The 20,489-nt window shown below is 38.9% G+C and overlaps 1 protein-coding gene across 2 annotated transcripts in view; it reads left to right on the top strand.

Moving 5' to 3' along the window:
- CD109 (CD109 molecule) overlaps window positions 1-20,489 on the top strand; it is a 130,570-nt gene that overhangs the window by 93,997 nt on the left and 16,084 nt on the right. For both annotated transcript variants that reach the window (XM_032409454.1, XM_032409455.1), the window contains 7 exons: window positions 6,961-7,042; window positions 9,233-9,461; window positions 12,661-12,826; window positions 14,357-14,547; window positions 15,233-15,388; window positions 16,427-16,492; window positions 20,232-20,374. In XM_032409454.1, the coding sequence (XP_032265345.1) occupies window positions 6,961-7,042; window positions 9,233-9,461; window positions 12,661-12,826; window positions 14,357-14,547; window positions 15,233-15,388; window positions 16,427-16,492; window positions 20,232-20,374 (1,033 nt within the window). The remainder of the gene's footprint in view (window positions 1-6,960; window positions 7,043-9,232; window positions 9,462-12,660; window positions 12,827-14,356; window positions 14,548-15,232; window positions 15,389-16,426; window positions 16,493-20,231; window positions 20,375-20,489) is intronic.

Here is a 20,489-nt window from a genome sequence, read left to right as displayed (position 1 = left end):
GGGCTCAATCCCAGGACTCTGGCATCATGACCTGAGCCGAAGGCAGGCGCTTAGCGACCAAGCCACCCAGGCGCCCCAAGGAGCTCTCATTTCATTTTCTTTTTCTTTCATTTTTTTAAAAAAATATTTTATTTATTTATTTGACACAGAGAGAGAGAGCGAGCACAAGCAGGGGAAGTGGCAGGCAGAGGGAGAAGCAGGCTTCCCGCTGAGCAGGGAGCCTGATGCGGGACTTGATCCCAGGACCCTGGGATCATGACCTGAGCCAAAGGCAGACACTTAACTGACTGAGCCACCCAGGCGCCCCTCATTTCATTTTCTTTTTTTTTTTAAAGATTTTATTTATTTATTTGACAGAGAGAGAGACAGCGAGAGAGGGAACACAAGCAGGGGGAGTGGGAGAGGGAGAAGCAGGCTTCCCGCTGAAGGGAGCCCGATGCGGGGCTCGATCCCAGGACCCTGGGATCATGACCTGAGCCGAAGGCAGACGCTTAACTGACTGAGCCACCCAGGCGCCCCTCATTTCATTTTCTTTACCACACTTAACATTATTTAAAATTATCTCGTTTGCCTATTATTGTGTGTGTCTCCTGCACTAGAAGGTAAGCTCCGTGACAGTGGGGGCTGTGTTTAACCTTTTCACCATCGTATCGCGATATAAGCACCGCCATAAATACAGACTGGATGAATGAATTACTGTCAATATTCATTTCTTTGGGCCTCCGGTTCGTCATCCTAATGTGGGGGTTGGGCCCAGAACATCTCTCAAGCACTTCCTGGATTGTTTATAAATGCTAAAGGTTCTACCTGGCCTTGGCATTTTCTTAGGAGCTGGGGAATGGGGCCAGTGGTTTCAGCTGACCTGAGCGGAGCCTCCGGGCGAAGTGGCTGATGGAAGTCGACACAGTGGCGCCCCCCCAAATACATCATTTCACCGGTTCAACTCAACTGTATTTCAAAGTCGTGGACAAAAGCTTCTTGGTATAATGCTTTTCATTATGAATCAGTGTCTCATTTCAGAGACTCTGTTTTTTCTTTTGCCATCACATTTGCCAAACTCTAAATATACTGTAGTTGTTTTTATTTTTTAAGAAATTAAAGTGGCTTTGGCATGAGTCATGATTATATTATTTAAATGTCATTTATGAACAGCGCATTGTTTTTACTTAAATCATGCTTGGCCCAGGAGCCTTGTAACCTAACCCATTGTTTTTTTGGTCAAAACAACAGCTACATCATTGAAAGAAGTCTCTTGCTGTCAGAAAGAAAAATAGAACTATAAAACGAAAACTGTTTTTGATAAGGACTGGAAATCCTGTCAATTAGAGGTTTAAACCACTTGTTTTCCTCGAATATTTAAAAATGGAACCTGTGGCTCCATTTTTCAAGTGAGACTCAGACCAAGCCTAGTTGAAAACACATTATATTTTTTTCTGTTGAAATAAAAACAGGAAAAATAAGTTTCAGAATTCTTTTTTTTTTTTTTCAAGATTTTATTTATTTATTTGAGAGAGTGGGCGAGAGAGTACTCGAGTGGGGGTGGGGAGGGGAAGAGGGAGAGGGAGAAGCAGACTCCCCTGCTGAGCAGGGAGCCCAACCTGGGACTGGATCCCAGGACCCTGGGATCATGACCTGAGCTGAAGGCAGATGCTTAACTGACTGAGCCACCCAGGTGCCCCCAGGTTTCAGAATTCTGATGCTGCTCTGGTCATCACAAGAATGGCTAGAGGCAGTAGTGAAATTACTGAAAAAATAGAAAACCTGGGGAAGTAAGTTCTTGCTTTCCATATTCCATATCATACAGAGTAAGGACATTGATGATGATTACTTTTCTTTTAGTACAGAAACTATTTTTATCAGCTTTTTACCAGAGGAAGTGAGTGATAGAGTCACAAGGAGCTGATTTTACTTCTTTTCCTTATATGTAATTTTGACACTTGAGGTAAACCAAGTCAAATTATGTTCAGGATTTTTTTCCATGTCTTTCTATGAACAGTATTTTCATCTTTATTTTGATAAATTCAAATATTTTACATTCATGGCTATTCCAAAGAAAATTCATGACCCAGGAAGTGTGTAGCTTGTCTGGCCCTTTATAAACAACAGTTCATGGGTCATTATCCTATCAGCCTCTTGACTTCTTCTGTATTTTAATTTTCAGAAGTGTCTGTTAATTCCTATTGTACTATTGCTTTCTAACTCCAGAGCTATTCATGAAACTATGACCTTCAGGCAATACTCTTATTTTCTCATAAACTTTTGGAGAAAATCATATTTTTACCTTTTTCACCTATTATGAAAAGTCTCCAACTGAAGTGACTATACTTGAATGTTGAATTGTTGTATTAATAGTAAACATCACAGCTGAGTCAACGGTGTCCTTTACTGCTTGTGGAATAGTTGATTTGCAGGAGAAGCACTGATGGTTCTCCAACGATTCGTGGCTGATTTACGTGAGGAAGGCAACCTCACAAGATGTTCCTACTGGGAGAGTCATATAAGTTCCTCTCTCTAGGTTCTGATTCTCTCCTTTGTTTTGCCATGGGAGCAGAGCTGGAGGTGTGGAATCTCAGTTTCATCTAAGCCAGCTCAAGAAATGTACTCCACAACTGGAGATTGTCTGTGAGTCCTCCCCCCTCCTCTGGGCTGGCAGCCCCTGGTAGAGGAATGGTGCTAGTTGTTGATATTAATGGGGACTGTTGGAGGTCAGCCACCTGAGGGGTAATTTCCATAAGCACTGATCTCATCTGCATGATCTCATCTCTCTGGTTTTACAATAACATACTTGGAACTGCAGTTGTTGACGTGATTTGGGGGCTTGGAGCACATGGTCCTCTCTTTAGAAGCTGGTTCTTCTTTTCCCAGAGACATTTCCTGTAGTGATGGTGGGTCCTGAAAGCTTTCTTTCTTTCTTTCTTTTCTTTTTTTTTTTTTTTAAGACTTTATTTATTTGACAGGGAGAGACACAGCGAGAGAGGGAACACAAGCAGGGGGAGTGGGAGAGGGAGAAGCAGGCTTCCCGCGAGCAGGGAGCCCGATGTGGGGCTTGATCCCAGGACCCTGGGATCATGACCTGAGCAGAAGGCAGATGCTTAACGACTGAGCGACCCAGGCGCCTCCCTGAAAGCTTTCTTTTCTTCTCTCTCCCCTCCCCTCCCCTCTCCTCTCCTCTCCTCTCCTCGCCTCTTCCTCTCCTCTCTCCCCCTCCTCCCCTCCTCCTCCCCTTCTCTCCCTTCCTCTCCACTCTTCTCTTCCCCTCCCCTCCTCCCCTCCCCTCCCCTCTCTTCCTGTCCCCTCCTCTCCTCTCTCTCCTGCCTTCCCTTCTCCTCTCCTCCCCTGTCAGATTGAGTTCACAGTTAAACTCTGCTATCTGGTGGATTTAGTCCTGAATTGGAAATTGAAGAAGAATGTCTTGGACTCTTTTGCTAATTTCCTTTGTAAACACTCGAAAGTTTTTCTGCTTCTCTGTGAACCCTGACTGCCTCTGAAAAAGGAAGAGATTATATGTGTTTTTTCCCAAGATTTATGAAAACTGAAACATGTTGAAGTGAACTAGTGTTAATAATGCCTATCATTTTTTTCTCTTCTTGTTCATTTTCTTTTTTGAATATGTAGAACATTAATATGCTTCCAAAAGCCCAACTTACTCTAAAAGGTATACGTGAAGGGGTATGTCTCCCTCTTGTAACCCTTCTCCCAACCCCTTGTGGATAACTTCATTAGTTTCTAGTTTCTCTCTCTCTCTCTCTGTGCAGAAATTAACATATGCATATATATTTTCTTATTTCCTCTTTTTCTTACACAAAAGGTAGAATACTATACATACTATTTTAGACTCTGACTTTTTCACTTAACAGTGCATCCAGGAAATCACTCTGAGTTCAGAAAGATATTCCTCATTTTTTTTCACAGTTGCATGGTCTCCAGTGTGTGTGTACGTACTACAGTTTACGTCAACCAGTTTCCAATTTGAGGGCATTTAGGTAGTTCCGGTATTTTTGCAATTACAAATAATGCTGCAGTGAATAATCTTATTATCTTCTGCATACATGTTTTTTGTATTGTTGGAGGTATATCTTCAGGGTAGAATCTTAGAAGTGGGATTATTGGATCAAAAAGTGTAGACACTCCCTTCACAGCAGTTGTATCGTTCTGAGTTCACTCTAGCATTGAACGAGGTATTGGTGTCCTTACAGCCTTCCCAACAGAATGGGTGGTCAGACTTTTGAATCTTGGCTAACAGGATGGGTGAGAAATGGTATCTCAATGTAGTTTTAATTTGCATTTCACTTATTGAAGTGAACATTTTTCCATATATTGAAGTCCATTTCTCTTTGTTTTGTGAAATTTTTCTTGTCTTTTGTCCGTTTTTTTTCTTGTAGGATTTTACTCTTTTTCTCTAAACTTATATATAATAATGACTAATAATATATAAATGTATGTATAATTTGTATGTTAATATTAGGGACATTAGCCATTTATCTGTGTGTGGCACATATTTTCTTCTAATTCATCATCCTTTAACTTTGCTAATATGTGTTTTGCCATGGAAAAGTTTAAAAGAATTTTTTTGTGGCCCTATTTATTACATATTTTCTTAAAAACTGGGTGTTAGAAAGCCTTTTCCCATGCCCGTGGTATGGGGTGATGCCTCTTGTTTATTGAGGGCTTGCCAGGTAAAGGTGCTGCAGGTGACCTTGCACTTGGTGTGTTCTGAGTTCCAGTGTCCTCATCTCTGAAGATGCTGTCTCTAAATAGCATCTACATCCTAGAGTTGTGAGAATTACCTGAGTTCATACCTGAAAGGGCTTTGAACAGTTCCTGACACATAGTCAGTGTTGGATCAAGATTGGATATTTAATTTTGTGCCATAGTATTTCAGTTTTAAATATCAATATTATAACACCATTCTTTAAATTAAAGCAAAATTCTGGCATCACCTAAATGTTGTTTGTATTTCTTTTACTATAGGTCTTAAAGCTCACCACGAAACAGTGTCTTGTTTTTTACATGCTTTGTCTTATTGTAGCTTAAATCAGATACTCAGATCTGGGGCTTCTGGGGAAGGGCTCAAGGAGGAAAGTTTGGGACATGGCAAGAGCAGATTAACTGTAATTTTAAACCATCAATGCTCATGTTTTGTTAGTTAAATATGAATAATTACTTATAGTTATTGATGCGTCTAAAATGTGGTATTCATAAAGTAAAATTTTTTTGTTACTAGAGTTTCCTAGGGATTGAATTCAACATTTTATAAATGCTTATGGTTTCCAGGCTCCATATAACCATGCTACAAATTTCATACTGTGTGATGTCCCCTGTCTGTAGTAGAATCCTTTAATTTTCAGGAAGAGTGATTGGTTCCCAGAGAATCATTGATAATGCCTTGAGTTGGAAACATTTTTGGCTCCTGCTTATGCTTGCTATCTAATGATAAATTGTTGCTATTTTTTTTTAAGTGAGAGACTATCAATTTTTTAAGATTTTATTTATTTATTTGTCAGAGAGAGAGAGAGAGAGCACAAGCAAGGGGCGGCAGGCAGTGGGAGAGGGAGAAGCAGGCTCCCCGCCGAGCAGGACCCAGGACCCTGGGATCATGACTGGAGCCGAAGGCAGCCGCTTAACTGACTGAGTCACCCAGGCGTCCCAAATTATTGCTATTTTAATTTGATTTTTAGCAGCTTAGTTTGTGGTGGGTTGTTTGGTGAATCTTTTAGTGTTTGGCCTATGATTTCTCAGTCATTGGTCTTTGAGACCTGCATTCATTGCTTTGCAAGTATGAAACACCTGCCTTATTTGCAGACATTTATTTGCAAATATGAAACATCTGCTCTTACTAAAGCAGCTACATGAGCCTTAACCCCATTCTCAATTTACTTCTATAATGAGACTTCATTACCACTGCTGGGTTCTTTTTTTTTTTTTTTTTTGTGAGACTTTAGAATTGTTGTGGTGGGCAGAGACCGGTTCTTCCTTTGGTTTACCTCAGTTGGCCATGACCAAAAAATTTTAAAGCAGTTGTCTTAGATTATTTAGCAGTTTTCCCCTTCTGTTGCTGGCCTGAAAATAGGAAGTATTTTTACTTTTCATTTTAGCCCTAAACTTTAATTATGATACTGTAGATAGTATTTTTCTTAGGTAGCAAACAATTTTAGATGATTAAGCATGGAAACTATTGTAGTCAACATTACAGACTTAAATGAAACTTGGCCTTTGGTTTGCTTACTTTTAAATATTTTATTTATCTATCTATTTATTTATTATTTAGAGCATGAGTTGGGGGAGGGGCATAGGGAGAGAATCTTTTTTTTTAAGATTTTATTTTTGAGAGAGAGAGTGAGCGAGCAGGATGGGGGGAGGGTCAGAGGGAGAAGCAGATTCCCCACTGAGCAGGGAGCCCTGATACAGGACTCGATCCCAGCACTCTGGGATCATGGCCTGAGCTGAGGGCAGATGCTTCACCGACTGAGATACCCAGGCACTCCCCCCGCCTTTTTTTTTTGGTGCAAAAAGGGTGATTTTACTAAAGCACAGAGACAGGACCCATGGGCAGAAAGAGCTGCTGCAGGGAGAGAGAATCTTAAGCAGACTCTGCACTGAGTGTGGAGCCCCACTCAGGGCTCGATCTCACAACCCTGAGATCATGACCTGAGGCAAAATCAAGAGTCAGACTAGTTTGCTTCCTTTTAACTGGCTAGAACTGCTGTCTCTGTTATAGTATTCTTCTGAATTTAATTTGGGGCTATCACAGTTCTTATTTTACATGTTCTGCTTGAAAAATCTTGATTATTTTAAATCTCTCACAGCACTTAATATAGAAAGTATTCAGTATTAGTTGCTGATTTGATATCTTCTCTCCCATTCTTTGTTCATGTTTCCTTAATATGAAGTCATGATTAGAAACTAATTCATTTCAAGTTGTAATTACATTGATTATCTGTCTACTTTTTTGTTCTTCAGGTTATCAGAGAGAACTTCTCTATCAGAGGGAAGATGGCTCTTTCAGTGCTTTTGGGAATGATGACCCTTCTGGGAGCACTTGGTAAGTGTGTGTGTTTTTTTTTTAAGATTTATTTATTTGAGAGTGTGAGTGAGTGCAGGGAAGGGCAGAGGGAGAAAGAGAGAGAAACTTTAGCAGACTCCTCACTGAGCTTCCTGCCTGATTCAGGGCTTGATCTCAAGACCCTGAGATCATGACCTGAGCTGAAACCAAGAGTCAGACGTTTATCCGACTGTGCCACCCAAGAGCTCCCACTTGGCAAGTGTTTTTACTAACAGAACAAATCTGTCATGAATGGGCTCTTACTCAGTCAAAATGGCCATGAAACTGACAGATGTGTCCCTCTGTATATAGGCTTGTAGGTTGCTTTTCCTATAGCCGGGCTTTAAAAGAGATTTTCCTTTTTAAATATGGTTTTAAAACACTAATAAGTAAAATGTTTTTATTTAGAAAAGATAAGCTATAAATCCTTTTTTGTGGGAAAAGTAGTAAGAATGCTTTATGATGATGGTGCAGTTGACAAGAAAAACTGGTTAGAAATACTGAGTGATTGTGACATAGTTTTTGTTTGTTTGTTTGTTTGTTTGTTTTAGAGAGAGCACTCGAGCAGGGGAGGAGGGCCAGAGGGAGAGGGAGGAGAGTGAATCTTAAGCAGGCTCTACGCCCAGGGTGCTTGGATGGGGCCCGATCTCATGATCCTGAGATTGGGAGTCAGTCGTTTGACTGAGCCACCCAGGCACCCCGACGTAGTTCTTTTCTTAATCATACATGATCAATACAAATTTTGTATTAACACAGTCAACATAGTTTCTTTAAGGTTATTTTTTTGTGAAAAACAGTGATGGAATTGAGTAATAAGCATACAGATTTCCTCCAGAATGGAATCTCTGTGTGGCTGATTTTGGATGATTATTTTCTCTCCTTGCACTATTGTCAATTCTACATTTCACCCAGAAGAAGATTGACTAACTGTAGCAGTCAGGTTAGACAAGGCACGCTGCGGTAACAACCCTCTAAAATCTCAGTAGCTTATTAACAAGAGCTTCGGTCTTGCTCGTCCTGCATTTCCGCTGTTGGTCAGCAGGGGGCTCTATAGTCTTTGCTCAGCAGCCACTATCTCCCCAGGAGGCTCCAGACTTGTCTCAGTCTGAAAAGAGAAGGCTGGAGTATCCAACACTGGTAATTAGGTGCTTCAGCCTCGGTGCAACATCTCTTCTCACTTTATCGTTATGACAGCTGGTCACATGGCCGTGCTTAACTTCAAAAGGGCAAAGAAGTGAATTTCTGTGCATACTCAAAGTAAAAGAGGATCAGATATTACTGAATACTAGTAATATTTATCACACCTAAACATTTCATAGGATGAGACATAGCTGCTTCAAATTTTCTTTTGGCCGTGTCAGGATAGAGATCCATAAATAGAAAAGTTTCGGTGTTTTATTGCTTGATGATCTATTCACCTAAATATGTATTGTTCTGTAGCAAGCATTGGCAAACTTTTTCTGTAAAGGCTCAGATAGTAAATATTTTAGGCATTGCAGGCCACATAGAGTCTCTGTTCCATGTTGTTTCCTCTTTCCTTCTTCCTTCCTTCCTTCCTCCCTTTAGAAACCATTCTCAGGTGGAGTGTGCTGGAAAGGAGACACAGGTAAACAGACCCTGGGCTGGATTTGGCACAAGGACCAGATTTGGCCTGGACAGATTTGGTTTGTAGGCTGTAATTTTCTGACTCCTGTCCTATCGCAGAGAAAATATCCATTTTCTCTAGTTAAAAGTACTACCATTTGATTGTGAACTATATATACTTCATCCATAGCTTTAGGGTTGAGCCAAGTGTGTAATGGGATCTTCCTTGGTAAATACCTAGAACAGTCCGAAGATGATAACCTTGGACAACTTAATTCTTCTGGAGTGTCGAATTCTCAACCTATAAAATAGTGGGGGGGGGGAGCGGATTAGATGATTTCTAAGTTCCTTTCCAAATCTGATGTTTTGGGAGTTGACGTGGAATTACTTGGCCATACCAAGTGGAAACTGTGTCTAGCAGCTAGGCTGAGATGTTCATGCTGTCTCTTTGTTGCCTTTTTTCCCTTTGTTCCTTCTTCAGTGATTATCCTTTTGTGAATCTTGTGGTGGGGAAAAAATGTTGTTATTGTTGGTGTTTTCTTGCTCAATGTTATTTAGAAGACTTAGAAAGTGTATTTTATGTAATTTTTCTCCTTTTTCACCTAGGCTGTCAGCTTTTGTTCTAAGATGTTTCCTTGAAGCTGATCCTTACATAGATATTGATCAGAATGTGTTACACAGAACATACACGTGGCTCAAAGGACGTCAGAAATCCAATGGTGAATTTTGGGAGCCAGGAAGAGTGATCCATAGTGAGCTTCAAGGTGGCAATAAAAGTCCAGTAACACTTACAGCTTATATTGTGACTTCTCTCCTGAGATATAAAAAGTATCAGGTATTTAATCTTTAATTTAATAAATGATAGGTGGGAAATCACAAGGAAGGTAGGTCTTGATGAGTCAAGAATGTGTTTGGAAACCAAAAGAGTTTTGCAATTTTACATCACATTTGAAGTCTGAATTTGGGTACCTTTTTGCTTTGCGTTTGTGGCCATATTCTACAATCTGAGATGAAAATATGAACCCACTCTTTCAGAATAACTAAGAATGCTTTCTTATATAAATGTTGTACTTGCTATTGGTAAGATAAATCGATACGTATTTTATCATTGGAAAGGTTCATTTCTTAGGGGACAGAAAAGTCTTCAGAATTTGGGAATGCATTCTAGCACATTTAGGTTGTGAAGGATTTTCTTTTTAATTTCTGAAGTATCATGGAGCAATTATAATGTCTGCTAATTTAGTACAAAATATACCCACACTGTAAAAATCCTGTTAAATGGGCGTGGATGTCTGGATGAGAATGAGTAGGCATGAAAAGTTATGCTAATGAACTTAATTTTGTTCCAGAGCTGTCTCAGTGATTGATGCCTTTACTGCTTTAATGGCAACTGCATTTCACATGATTGAAAACAGCCATTCTTGATAGTAAGCTCCTACTATTTCCCTAGTCCAGTACTAGGCACGTGGAAGATAAAGTTTCCCCTAAACTTAGAGCTTCAACACCTGAGATTAGATATGAATAATATTTTTCTCAAGTTATGTTTTGTGCTCTCATCTGAGTTCATGATATTCAATGGTAGAAACACTGGCAAAAGTTCTGCTTTTTATTTCTTATTCCTTCTAGGGAATGGTGCCTATTTACTCATAGAAACTGAAAAGCAGGGTTTTTTCTTTTTTTTTTTAATCTTTTCTTTATTTTTATTTAAATTCCAGGTAGTTAACATAGTGTTATATTAATTTCAGGTGTACAACATAGTGATTCAACACTTCCATACAACACCTAGTGCTTAATCACAAGTGCACTCCTTAATCCACATCACCTGTTTAACCCATCCTCCTGCCCACCTCCCTTCTGTTTGTTCTCTGTAATTATGAGTGTGTTTCTTGGTTTGCCTCTCTCTTTTTTTCTCCTGTATTCATTTGTTTTATTTCTTAAATTCCACATATGAGTGAAATCATATGGTATTTGTCTTTCTCTGACTGACTGACTTAGCATAATACTTTCTGGCTCCATTCATGTCGTTGTAAATGGCAAGATTCCATTCTATTTTATGGATGAGTAATATTCCATTGTATACACACATGCACACACACACACACACGCATATCTTCTTTACCCATTCATCAGTCGATGGACACTTGGGCTGCTTCCATGTCTTGGCTATCGTAGACAATGCTGCTATAAACATTGGGGTGCATGTATCCTTTTGACTTAGTATTTTTGTATTCCTAGTGCAATTGCTGGATTATTGGGTAGCTCTATTTTTAATATTCTGAGGAAACTCCATACTGTTTTTCAGAGTAGTTGTATCAGTTTCTTTTCCCACCAACAGTGTATGAGAGTTGCCCTTTCTCTACAGCCTCACCAACACCTGTTGTTTCTTGTGTTGTTGATTTTAGCCATCTGATAGGTGTGAGGTAATATCTCATTGTAGTTTTGATTTGTATTTCCTTGATGATCAGTGATGTTGAGCATCTTTTCATATGTTTGTTGGCCATCTGCATGTCTTCTTTGGAACAATGTCTATTCGTGTCTTCTGCCAATTTTTTTTTTTTAAAGATTTATTTATTTACTTGAGAGAGAGAGAGCGTGCGAGCAGGGGGAGCGACATAGGGAGAGGGAGAGAATCCTCAAGCAAACTCCCCTATGCAGGGCTCAATCCCAGGACCCCAAGATCAGGATCTGGGCCGAAATCAAGAGCTGGACGCTCAACCAACTGAGCCTTCCAGGCACCCCTCCCATTTTTTTTTATTAAAAATTTTTTATTTTTAAGTAATCTCTACACCCAGTGTGGGGCTTGAACTTACAACCCTGAGATCAGGAGTGCATATTCCATGACCAAGCCAGCTAGGTGCCCCTCTTCTGCCCATTTTTAATGGGATTATTTGGTTTTTGGGTGTTGAGTTGAATCAGTTCTTTATATATTTTGGATACTAGTCCTTTATCAGATATGTCATTTGCAAATATCTTCTCCCATTCTGTAGGTTGTCCTTTAGTTTTGTTGATTGTTTCCTTGGCACGCAGAAGCTTTTTATTCTGATGGAGTCCCAATAGTTTATTTTTGCTTTTGTTTCCCTTGCCTCAGGAAACATCTAGAAAGAAGTTGCTATGGCCGATGTCAAAGAGGTTACTGCCTGTGTTCTCTTCTAGGATTTTTATGGTTTCAGGCCTCACATTTAGGTCTTTAGTCCATTTTGAATTTGTTTTTGTGTATGGTGTAAGAAAGTGGTCGAGTTTCATTCTTTTGCATGTTGCTGTCCAGTTTTCCCAACAGCATTTGTTGAAGAGACTGTCTTTTTCCCACTGGATATTCTTTCCTGCTTTGTTGAAGATTAATTGACCATGTAGTTATTCGTTCATTTCTGGGATTTGTATTCTGTTGATCTGTGTATCTATTTTTGTGCCAGTACCATACTGTTTTGATCACTACAGTTTTGTAATATAACTTGAAGTCTGGAATTGTATACCTCCAGCTTTGCTTTTGTTTTTCAAGATTGCTTTGGCTATTTGGGGTCTTTTGTGGTTTCATTCAAATCTCATGATTGTGTTAGCTCTGTGAAAAATGCTGTTGGTACTTTGATAAGGATTGCACTAAATGTGTAAATTGCTTTGGGAAGTATAGACATTTTAACAATGTTTGTTCTTCCACTCCATGTGAGCATGGAATGTCTTTCCACTTTGTGGAAAGTTCTTTGTGTTGTCTTCTGTTTTTTTCATCAGTGTTTTATAGTTTTCAGAGTATGGGTCTTTCATCTCTTTGGTTAGATTTATTCCTAGGTATCTTATTTTTGGTGCAATTATAAATAGATATGATTCCTTCATTTTTCTTTCAAAAGCAGTATTATTTTGAAAATGAATAGCAAATCTTTAAATGTCAATGATCATCATTGATTCCCATTGCCTAGGACAAAATCAGGTGCTTAAATAGTCACTGAAATTATTTTTTGAATGAATGTTTGGAAATACTTTTTGTTTAAATGCGTGGTAATGGGTTATTTTGAATAGTAAAATGTATGTTTTTTTTTTTCAAGCCTAATATAGATGTGCAAGAGTCTATCAACTTTTTGGAGTCTGAATTTAATAGAGGAATTTCAGACAATTATACTCTAGCTCTTATAACTTATGCGCTGTCATCCGTGGGGAGCCCTAAAGCCAAGGAAGCTTTGAATATGCTGACTTGGAGAGCAGAACAAGAAGGTAATGCATGGGGTCATTTGAGATTGTTAGACTGCTATGCATTATGAAATATACAAATTATGTGAGAAAGTTTTGTAAGCCAGATACGAAGTTGATAACATTTACCTCTTCTGAATGGGATGATAAATGAAATGCAGATGAGATCAGATGAGTCTGACATGGCTGTTTCTGCTCTCCCTGAGTTTTCTAGGGAATTTCAGGGCTTGGGTGTTTCCTTCTTTTAGATATGTTCTGCTCTGTGTTAGTTACCTTTTGAGTTCTTTGATGCTGTTTCTGGTTTCGTGGCCTTGAGTGGTCATTAGGACATGGGGTTGTGGAGAGACTTGGGTTTTGTTGCTGCTACTTGCTTTTATGAGCTTCAGTTTTCCTAACTATAAAATGGGAATAACACCTAGCAGATGTTCAAAATTTGAACTAAAATGCTAATTAGTGGAAATGCAAATGCCAAAAAATGCTGTTAGTGAGTTGGAGGACTTTTTTTTTAATGGGTTACAACAGGATAAAAAGTACAAGGGTTGCTACTTCCCAAATGGCCTCTGTGGTCAGGGATCCAGGTATGTGTGGGTGTGCGTGTGTGTGTGTGTGTGAGAGAGAGAGACAGACAGACAGACAGACATAGAGATGGGATGAGTGGGCAGAAATAATTTTACTTAATGTCCACCATTTCGAAGCCTTGTTAATTCAAGAAGGGATAAATATTGAACGTGCTTAGAGATTCCTAAGACTGTAAAAAATATTGCATTATTGTTAGCGGTAGTTTAGATCGAGTTCTTATTATCTTTACTGCCCGTTGCAGTGCTGGGGACTGAATTGTTGCATGGAGACTGTAGGCCTTGACATTTCTTCTCTGCTTGTCTAAGTGGTAGTTATTTCACATTCCACCTGAGTGCGATCATCATCTAAAGAGTAATATTAGATGTGGGAGGGGGCGCCAACTAAGATGGTCCTCTGGGGGTAGCAGGAATATCTTTCGGAAGATTGTTGAGTTGGCCAGGGTCCTTCATTTTTTTTCCTTGGGGGCTTGGATTTTGAACTTATAACACCAAATTTCAGATAATGAAAAAAAGGAGAGGTTTCCGGGAACATTAGAGCTGGTTAATGGCAGATTCCCAGAACAGGGTTCTTTCTAATGTGTCCTAAAATATTTTTAGGATGGCCTGGTCAGAAAAGTTATGTACATTATCTTCTGGAGTATAGTACGTTTCTCTTTTATTTATAGCTGTTTAGTCTCAAGCCAAACGTGGAATTTCCCTTGGGAAATTATTTTCATCAAAACATCCTCAAATATAAAGAAAAGGATGAAAATTTATAAGTTGTAGTAGTCTGGAAAGTGACCTATAAGTACATGTTTACATGTATGTCTGTGTGAGCATACATATTATTGTATGGCATAAATATATTCATATTTGGAAATATATCTCTCCATATATTTGCTAGTCAAGTAGGACTTGGACCAGTGTAGGAATATTTAATGGTGTAAAATGTAATTTTTGCTCAGTTGGTCAGACTATTATTACTTGTCTTTTGCAGGAGGCATGCAATTTTGGGTGTCATCAGAGTCTAAACTTTCTGAATCCTGGCAGCCACGTTCCCTGGATATTGAAGTTGCGGCCTACGCGCTGCTCTCACACTTCCTGCAATATCAGGTGTCTGAGGGAATCCCGATTATGAGGTGGCTCAGCAGGCAAAGAAATAGCTTGGGAGGTTTTGCGTCTACCCAGGTGAGTGATGATAGTTTTTCATTTTTTAAGCTAAATATAGTTTAAATATATATGTAATTTTTTTTATTTTTTTATTTTTTTTTTAAAAGATTTTATTTATTTATTTGAGAGAGAGAGTGAGAGAGAGAAAGAGCACAAGAGGGGGGAGCGGGAGCGGGAGAAGCAGACTCCCTGCTGAGCAGGGAGCCCGATGCGGGACTCAATCCCGGGACTCCAGGATCATGACCTGAGCCGAAGGCAGTCACTTAACCAACTGAGCCACCCAGGCGCCCATATATGTAATTTTTTAAAAGAAGTAGGTGGCTGCTCTTTTCATGACTTCATAAAATTGGCAATTTAAAAATTCAGCCCCTTAGGTCAAAGGTCCAAGTTACTGATTTTAATCTTTTTCTCATCACAGATATAAATATCATATGTGATATGTATATGGAATAAATTAGTTCCCCATCTATATTGGCCATCTTTCATGCATGGTAGAGTAGATACTCAGTTTCAGTCAGCAGGTACTTTCCGAGCCTCTCCTGTACTGTAGGTCAAGGACATTCAAAAATGAATAAAGGAGAGCTCCACTCCCAAGGAAGGTGGATGAATACATAGTGGGTGTCCTAAACATTACTAACTTTAAAGACTCTTTGGTGACCTTGATATATACTTACATGCACACATGTTTTTCTTTCCTCAACAGGACACCATTGTAGCCTTGAAGGCCCTATCTGAATTTGCAGCTCTAATGAACACAGACAGGACAAACATCCAAGTGACTGTGATGGGGCCCAGTTCACCAAGTCCTGTAAAGTTTCGGATTGACACACAGAATCGCTTTCTCCTCCAGACGGCAGAGGTGTGGACGAGGGGGTGGTTATTTAAAATTACATGTGGGTGATCGCTTATTGCTGGAATGCTGTTTTATTTCCATTCTATTGACTTCAACAAAGACTTGTTCCTAGAGCCCTCTAAAGAGACTGGGGGAAGGAATGCCCTCCTTTGGTTGAGTTTGCTGAGCTGGGGAAGAGAGGAGAGGAGAGGAGGGGATGGGGACTTTGGAAAGATTTGGAAAAGGAGAAAATAGGGGGAAAGGAATGGAACCTGCTGAATTCCTATTCTTTGCAGGCAGTGTGCCAGATTTCTTTACAGGTGCTATTGCATTTGCTTCTCAAACCAACACTAAGAAAGTACGTACTTTCATCCCCACCACACACATGATAAAATGAGGCTGAGAGAGCTTAAGTAACTTGCTCAAGATCATGTTGCTAGTAACAGTGGAGCTAGGATTTGGACCTATGTTTCAGACCATGTTCTTTCCAGCTGCACCACGTGTCCTCTTAGGAGAATTGATAGAATCTGTAGGAGGATTCTTACTTTAAAATAGAATGAAGGCTTATTGTAGACCCTAACTTTATTCCTGTGGTTAACCTTGTGGGAAGCTGAGAGTGATGGATGAAAGTGATAACTTCAAGGCTGGAAACTGAGGAAGAGGGGTGGTGGCAAAAGAAAAGGAAGGAGTAGTGTGAATCATAGTCCGTGATCATGTGCCGCTGTGTTCACAAGAAGACCAGCAGATTAGGCGCTAAGGGAGATGGGAGGAGTGAGAGGACTTTTGTTTCTTGTGTCTCTTGCTTTCACACCTCTAGAAGGGCAGCCTTACCCCTCTCTCAAAGGGTAGAGATGAGGGTGCGTGGAGAGTGAGCCCTTCCTCTGCCTTCACCTCTCTTACCTGGTTGGCCCATAGCTTTTGACATGTGAGGCTGTGTGACATTCTGAGAGCTTTTCACAGATGGCTTACACTCCTAGTGAGGGGTATCATTGATTTCTTGTGCTAGCCAGAAGGACCTGGATATGGAAGATTAGCCTCATTCACTTTTTCCCCATCTTTATTCAGCTTGCTGTGGTACAGCCAACTGCAGTTAATATTTCCGCAAGTGGTTTTGGATTTGCTATTTGTCAGGTATGTAATAATGTTCATTTTTGTTGCGTTCAATATGACTTGTTATGATAATTGTTTCATTTGGGGTACTGCTAAATCTGTAACAGATAATGTATAAAATTCTTAAGGATTTCTATCTGTGACTTAGGTAAGATAAATCACTCTCTTTAATAAAAAGTATTAGAGGGGTGCCTGGGTGGCTCAGTCGTTGGGTGTCTGCCTTCGGCTCAGGTCATGATCCCAGGGTCCTGGGTTCGAGCCCCGCATCGGGCTCCCTGCTTGGCGGGAAGCCTGCTTCTTCCTCTCCCACTCCCCCTGCTTGTGTTCCCTCTCTCGCTGTGTCTCTCTCTCTGTCAAATAAATTAAAAAATCTTTAAAAAAAATAAATAAAAAGTATTAGAGATGTTACTACTAGTCAGTAGACAGCAACCAAATGGATTGATAATCTTGGAAAAATATTTCTTGAGTATTATATGCTTTTTGAAGTTAGGATTAATTCTTTTGATATAATTCATGTGAGTTGTTGGGAACTCCCATCTTTTTTGCAAAAATACAGCTCAGAAATTGTAATGCTGGTAGAGTTTCTACTATGACTTGATAATAAATACAATAAATTTTGCCTATAACTTTTTTTTTTTTTAAAGATTTTATTTATTTAAGAGAGAGAGCATGGGAGAGAGCACATGAGCAGGGGGAGGGGCAGAGGGAGAAGCAGGCTCCCTGCTGAGCAAGGAGCCGGATGCGGGGCTCTATCCCAGGACTTCAGGATCATGACCCGAGCCAAAGGCAGCCGCTTAACCAACTGAGCCACACGGGCGCCCCTGCCTATAACTTCTTAATATTCATCTAACAATATAAAGGTCAACATGATATTACAAGGAATTGACTTGAAGATAGGAAATGTGTCCCTTCAATGTAAAATCTTATATAATTGTTAGCTAATTGAATTTAAATAAAAAAAATAAAATCTTATATAATAGTAAATAAAACAATTAGAGAATGATACATTCAATGCTTTGCTATAAGAATAAAATCCAAAGAAACTTACCTTTAATGGTGCAATAGTGTTAGAATAAAATGGTAGTATGTAAAATCCTGAATGGAATAGTTATTATACTTAATACATTGAAAATTATAGGTACTTGACATAATCTTATTGGAAACCAAAAATAATATGTTATAGGACTAAAAATTGTTATGTGCTTGGTTAGAATATACAAACCAAACAAACCCTAAAAGATTTACCAAGAAAGTTAAAAAAAAAAAAAAGGCTATTATAGAGAAAAGGTACTTTTCCAAAAACCAGTACAATGTTCTAGTTGGAAAAACTGGTATAATTGCTAAGTAGGGCAGATAGATGGTCAGGTATAATTTCAAAACCCTCAAATAATTCTAAGATTATTTTGTATAATATTCAAAACACGGCAGTAAATGTTTTTTTAAAAATCAAGGAAAAATGATCACAGTTAAAAGGAACAGTATGCAACAAAAAGGATAGAAAGAGAAAAGAGTGAATAATTTATATTTGTCTTTACTAACAGAGGCCATGTGAAAATTCTCATTCTCAAGCTGTCTTTCAAAGCAAACAGCAAATCCAAAAGTAAATACACAGGATATTTTAGATACAATTGAAAAATTATATGTACTTAAATCACCAAATTGGTTGAAATTCATTCTTGATTAAACCCAATGGAGATAAATTACTGAAGCCAAATGAGTTTTACTTGAACTTTGAAGGGCACAGCAGTGAATGTGGTACGTACTGGTCATAATGCTCACTACTCCAAACCTATATCAACATGCAGAAAACAAAAGGAAGGGACCGATAGGCACTTCTTAGGATGGAGAAACAAATTGCTAACAAGTTGGACACCTGGGAATATGTATTGAGATTCTTTTAGTTGCTATTTTTGTAAGTGCTCTAGATAAAGAAAGGAAAGAAACCTCTCAGGTTTGCAGTAAATGTTAACCCCATTTTAAGTACTGAAATGCTAAGCTCTTGAACATAAATTGCAAGATGTCTCAAAGTTCGCTGAAAGAGCAGTTGAGCTTTTTGTGGGTCAAACATTAACCCCAATACTTAGTTATAGATAAGTATTAATTATGACCCAGAGGACAAATCTAGTAGTTCTTGTTTGTTTCCTGATGACGTTGGTCTCTAAAGGACAATTGTATGCCACTGGGAAGGGGATGGTGGAAATAACAGAGACCATCTCTCCAGTTATATGAAACTGTTCTTCACCTCCTCCAAGAATATTCTAAAATTTTAATCGTCGTTTAAGAAAGAGTTGGAGGGGTGCCTGGGTGGCTCAGTCGTTAAGCGTCTGCCTTCGGCTCAGGTCATGATCCCAGGGTCCTGGAATCGAGCCCCGAATCGGGCTCCCTGAGCAGCGGGAAGCCTGCTTCTCCCTCTCGCACTCCCCCTGCTTGTGTTCCCTCTCTCACTGTGTCTCTCTCTGTCAAAGAAATGAATAAAAATTAAAAAAAAAAAAAGAAAAAAAAAGAAAGAGTTGGAGAATATCCAGAGTGAGATAACCAGAATGATCAAGGGGACGTGGGGATTATACGAGCTAGGTATAGCAGAATAAAAAGTTGGAACTCTTAGGTTTGAAAGATGAAGGCTTAGAAAGAAGATTTATTTTTTATTTTTATTTATTTTTTAAAAAGATTTTATTTATTCATTTTAGAGATAGAGAGTGTGTGGGTGGGGAGCAGCAGGTAGAGGGAGAGGGGACAAGCAGACTCCACGCTGAGTACAGAGCCCGAATTGGGGCTTGAGCCCCCATCCCTGAGATCATGACCTGAGCCAAAATCAAGAGTCAGACCCTTAACTGACTGAGCCACCCAAGCGCCCCAGAAAGAGATTTTTTTTAAAGTGTGAAAATCTACAAAGGGTACTAGATGTTTAGTTCTGAGGGGTGTGTGTGTGTGTGTGATTTAAATATAAGAAAATACAACATTACATAGCAACGGTAAAGCTTATGAACCTTGGTATCAAAAAAGGTAGAAGAAGTAGATTCCAATTCAACTTGGCATGAGGCAGGTGTACAAAATTGGGAATAAGATCAAAAGCTTATTCCCAAGCTTCTGATCTTAGGAACCCTTTGGGAAAAAAACCAACTTATCCTCACACTTGCCCAGTGTCCCCACAGCACCTTTCACTGGTGGTAGGCACAGAGTATTTGCTGAAAAAGGCCCAGTTGTCTTGAAATCTGTCATTTATTTTATCATCTTTTAAAAGTATTGTACAACCAAAAAAAATGCTGAGCAATTAAACAGGTTTCTGTTCAACTAGGGCTCTTAAATGTTTTAGTTTTGATTTAGCTAACTGAGTTTCTAAGGTTCCATTTTGTGAAAAATGACACCAGTTGGGCAGCAGAGCTTAGAAATTAGTGGATGGTCTCAAGAAAGAAATAGGCAGTAGTTTCACTTTTTCCCTAAAGGGAATGTTTTACATTCTTTGGAAAAAAAAAACAAACCTATGAATATCATGAAGGTCTATACCTGTTCTGGAGTATTAACCTAACAATTTTCTGAATTTTAAAAATCATTGCTTATAAACTTTTATAATATTTGTAAATAATGATACTTTGTTAGCTAGTAAAACTAGTTTTTTTTCTTTTGGTCAAAGATTACAAATCTAGTTGCATTTATCCCGAAGAGAATCTTTACCTAATATTTAGAATATGTAATGATGGCAATTTATTGCTAATAATTGATGACTAGCTTATTATTTATGCTAATTTATTATTTGTTGCAGTTTAATGTGATTTATAATGTGAAAGATTTGGGTTCCCCAAGAAGACGAAGATCTATTCAAGACCAAGAAGCTTTTGATTTAGACGTTGCTGTAAAAGACAATAAAGATGATACCAATCACTTGAATTTGAATGTGTGCACAAGGTTGGTATTGCTTTAAGTCCTTTCTCTCTTTTTTTTTTTAATTTTTTTATTGTTATGTTAATCCCCATACATTACATCATTAGTTTTAGATATAGTGTTCCATGATTCATTGTTT

The sequence above is a fragment of the Phoca vitulina genome, unplaced genomic scaffold (genome assembly GCF_004348235.1).
Source record: "Phoca vitulina isolate PV1807 unplaced genomic scaffold, GSC_HSeal_1.0 scaffold11, whole genome shotgun sequence".
NCBI lineage: Eukaryota > Metazoa > Chordata > Mammalia > Carnivora > Phocidae > Phoca > Phoca vitulina.
The sequence above is the reverse complement of the archived record's forward strand: the minus strand, read 5'-3'. Positions and strand labels throughout refer to the sequence as shown.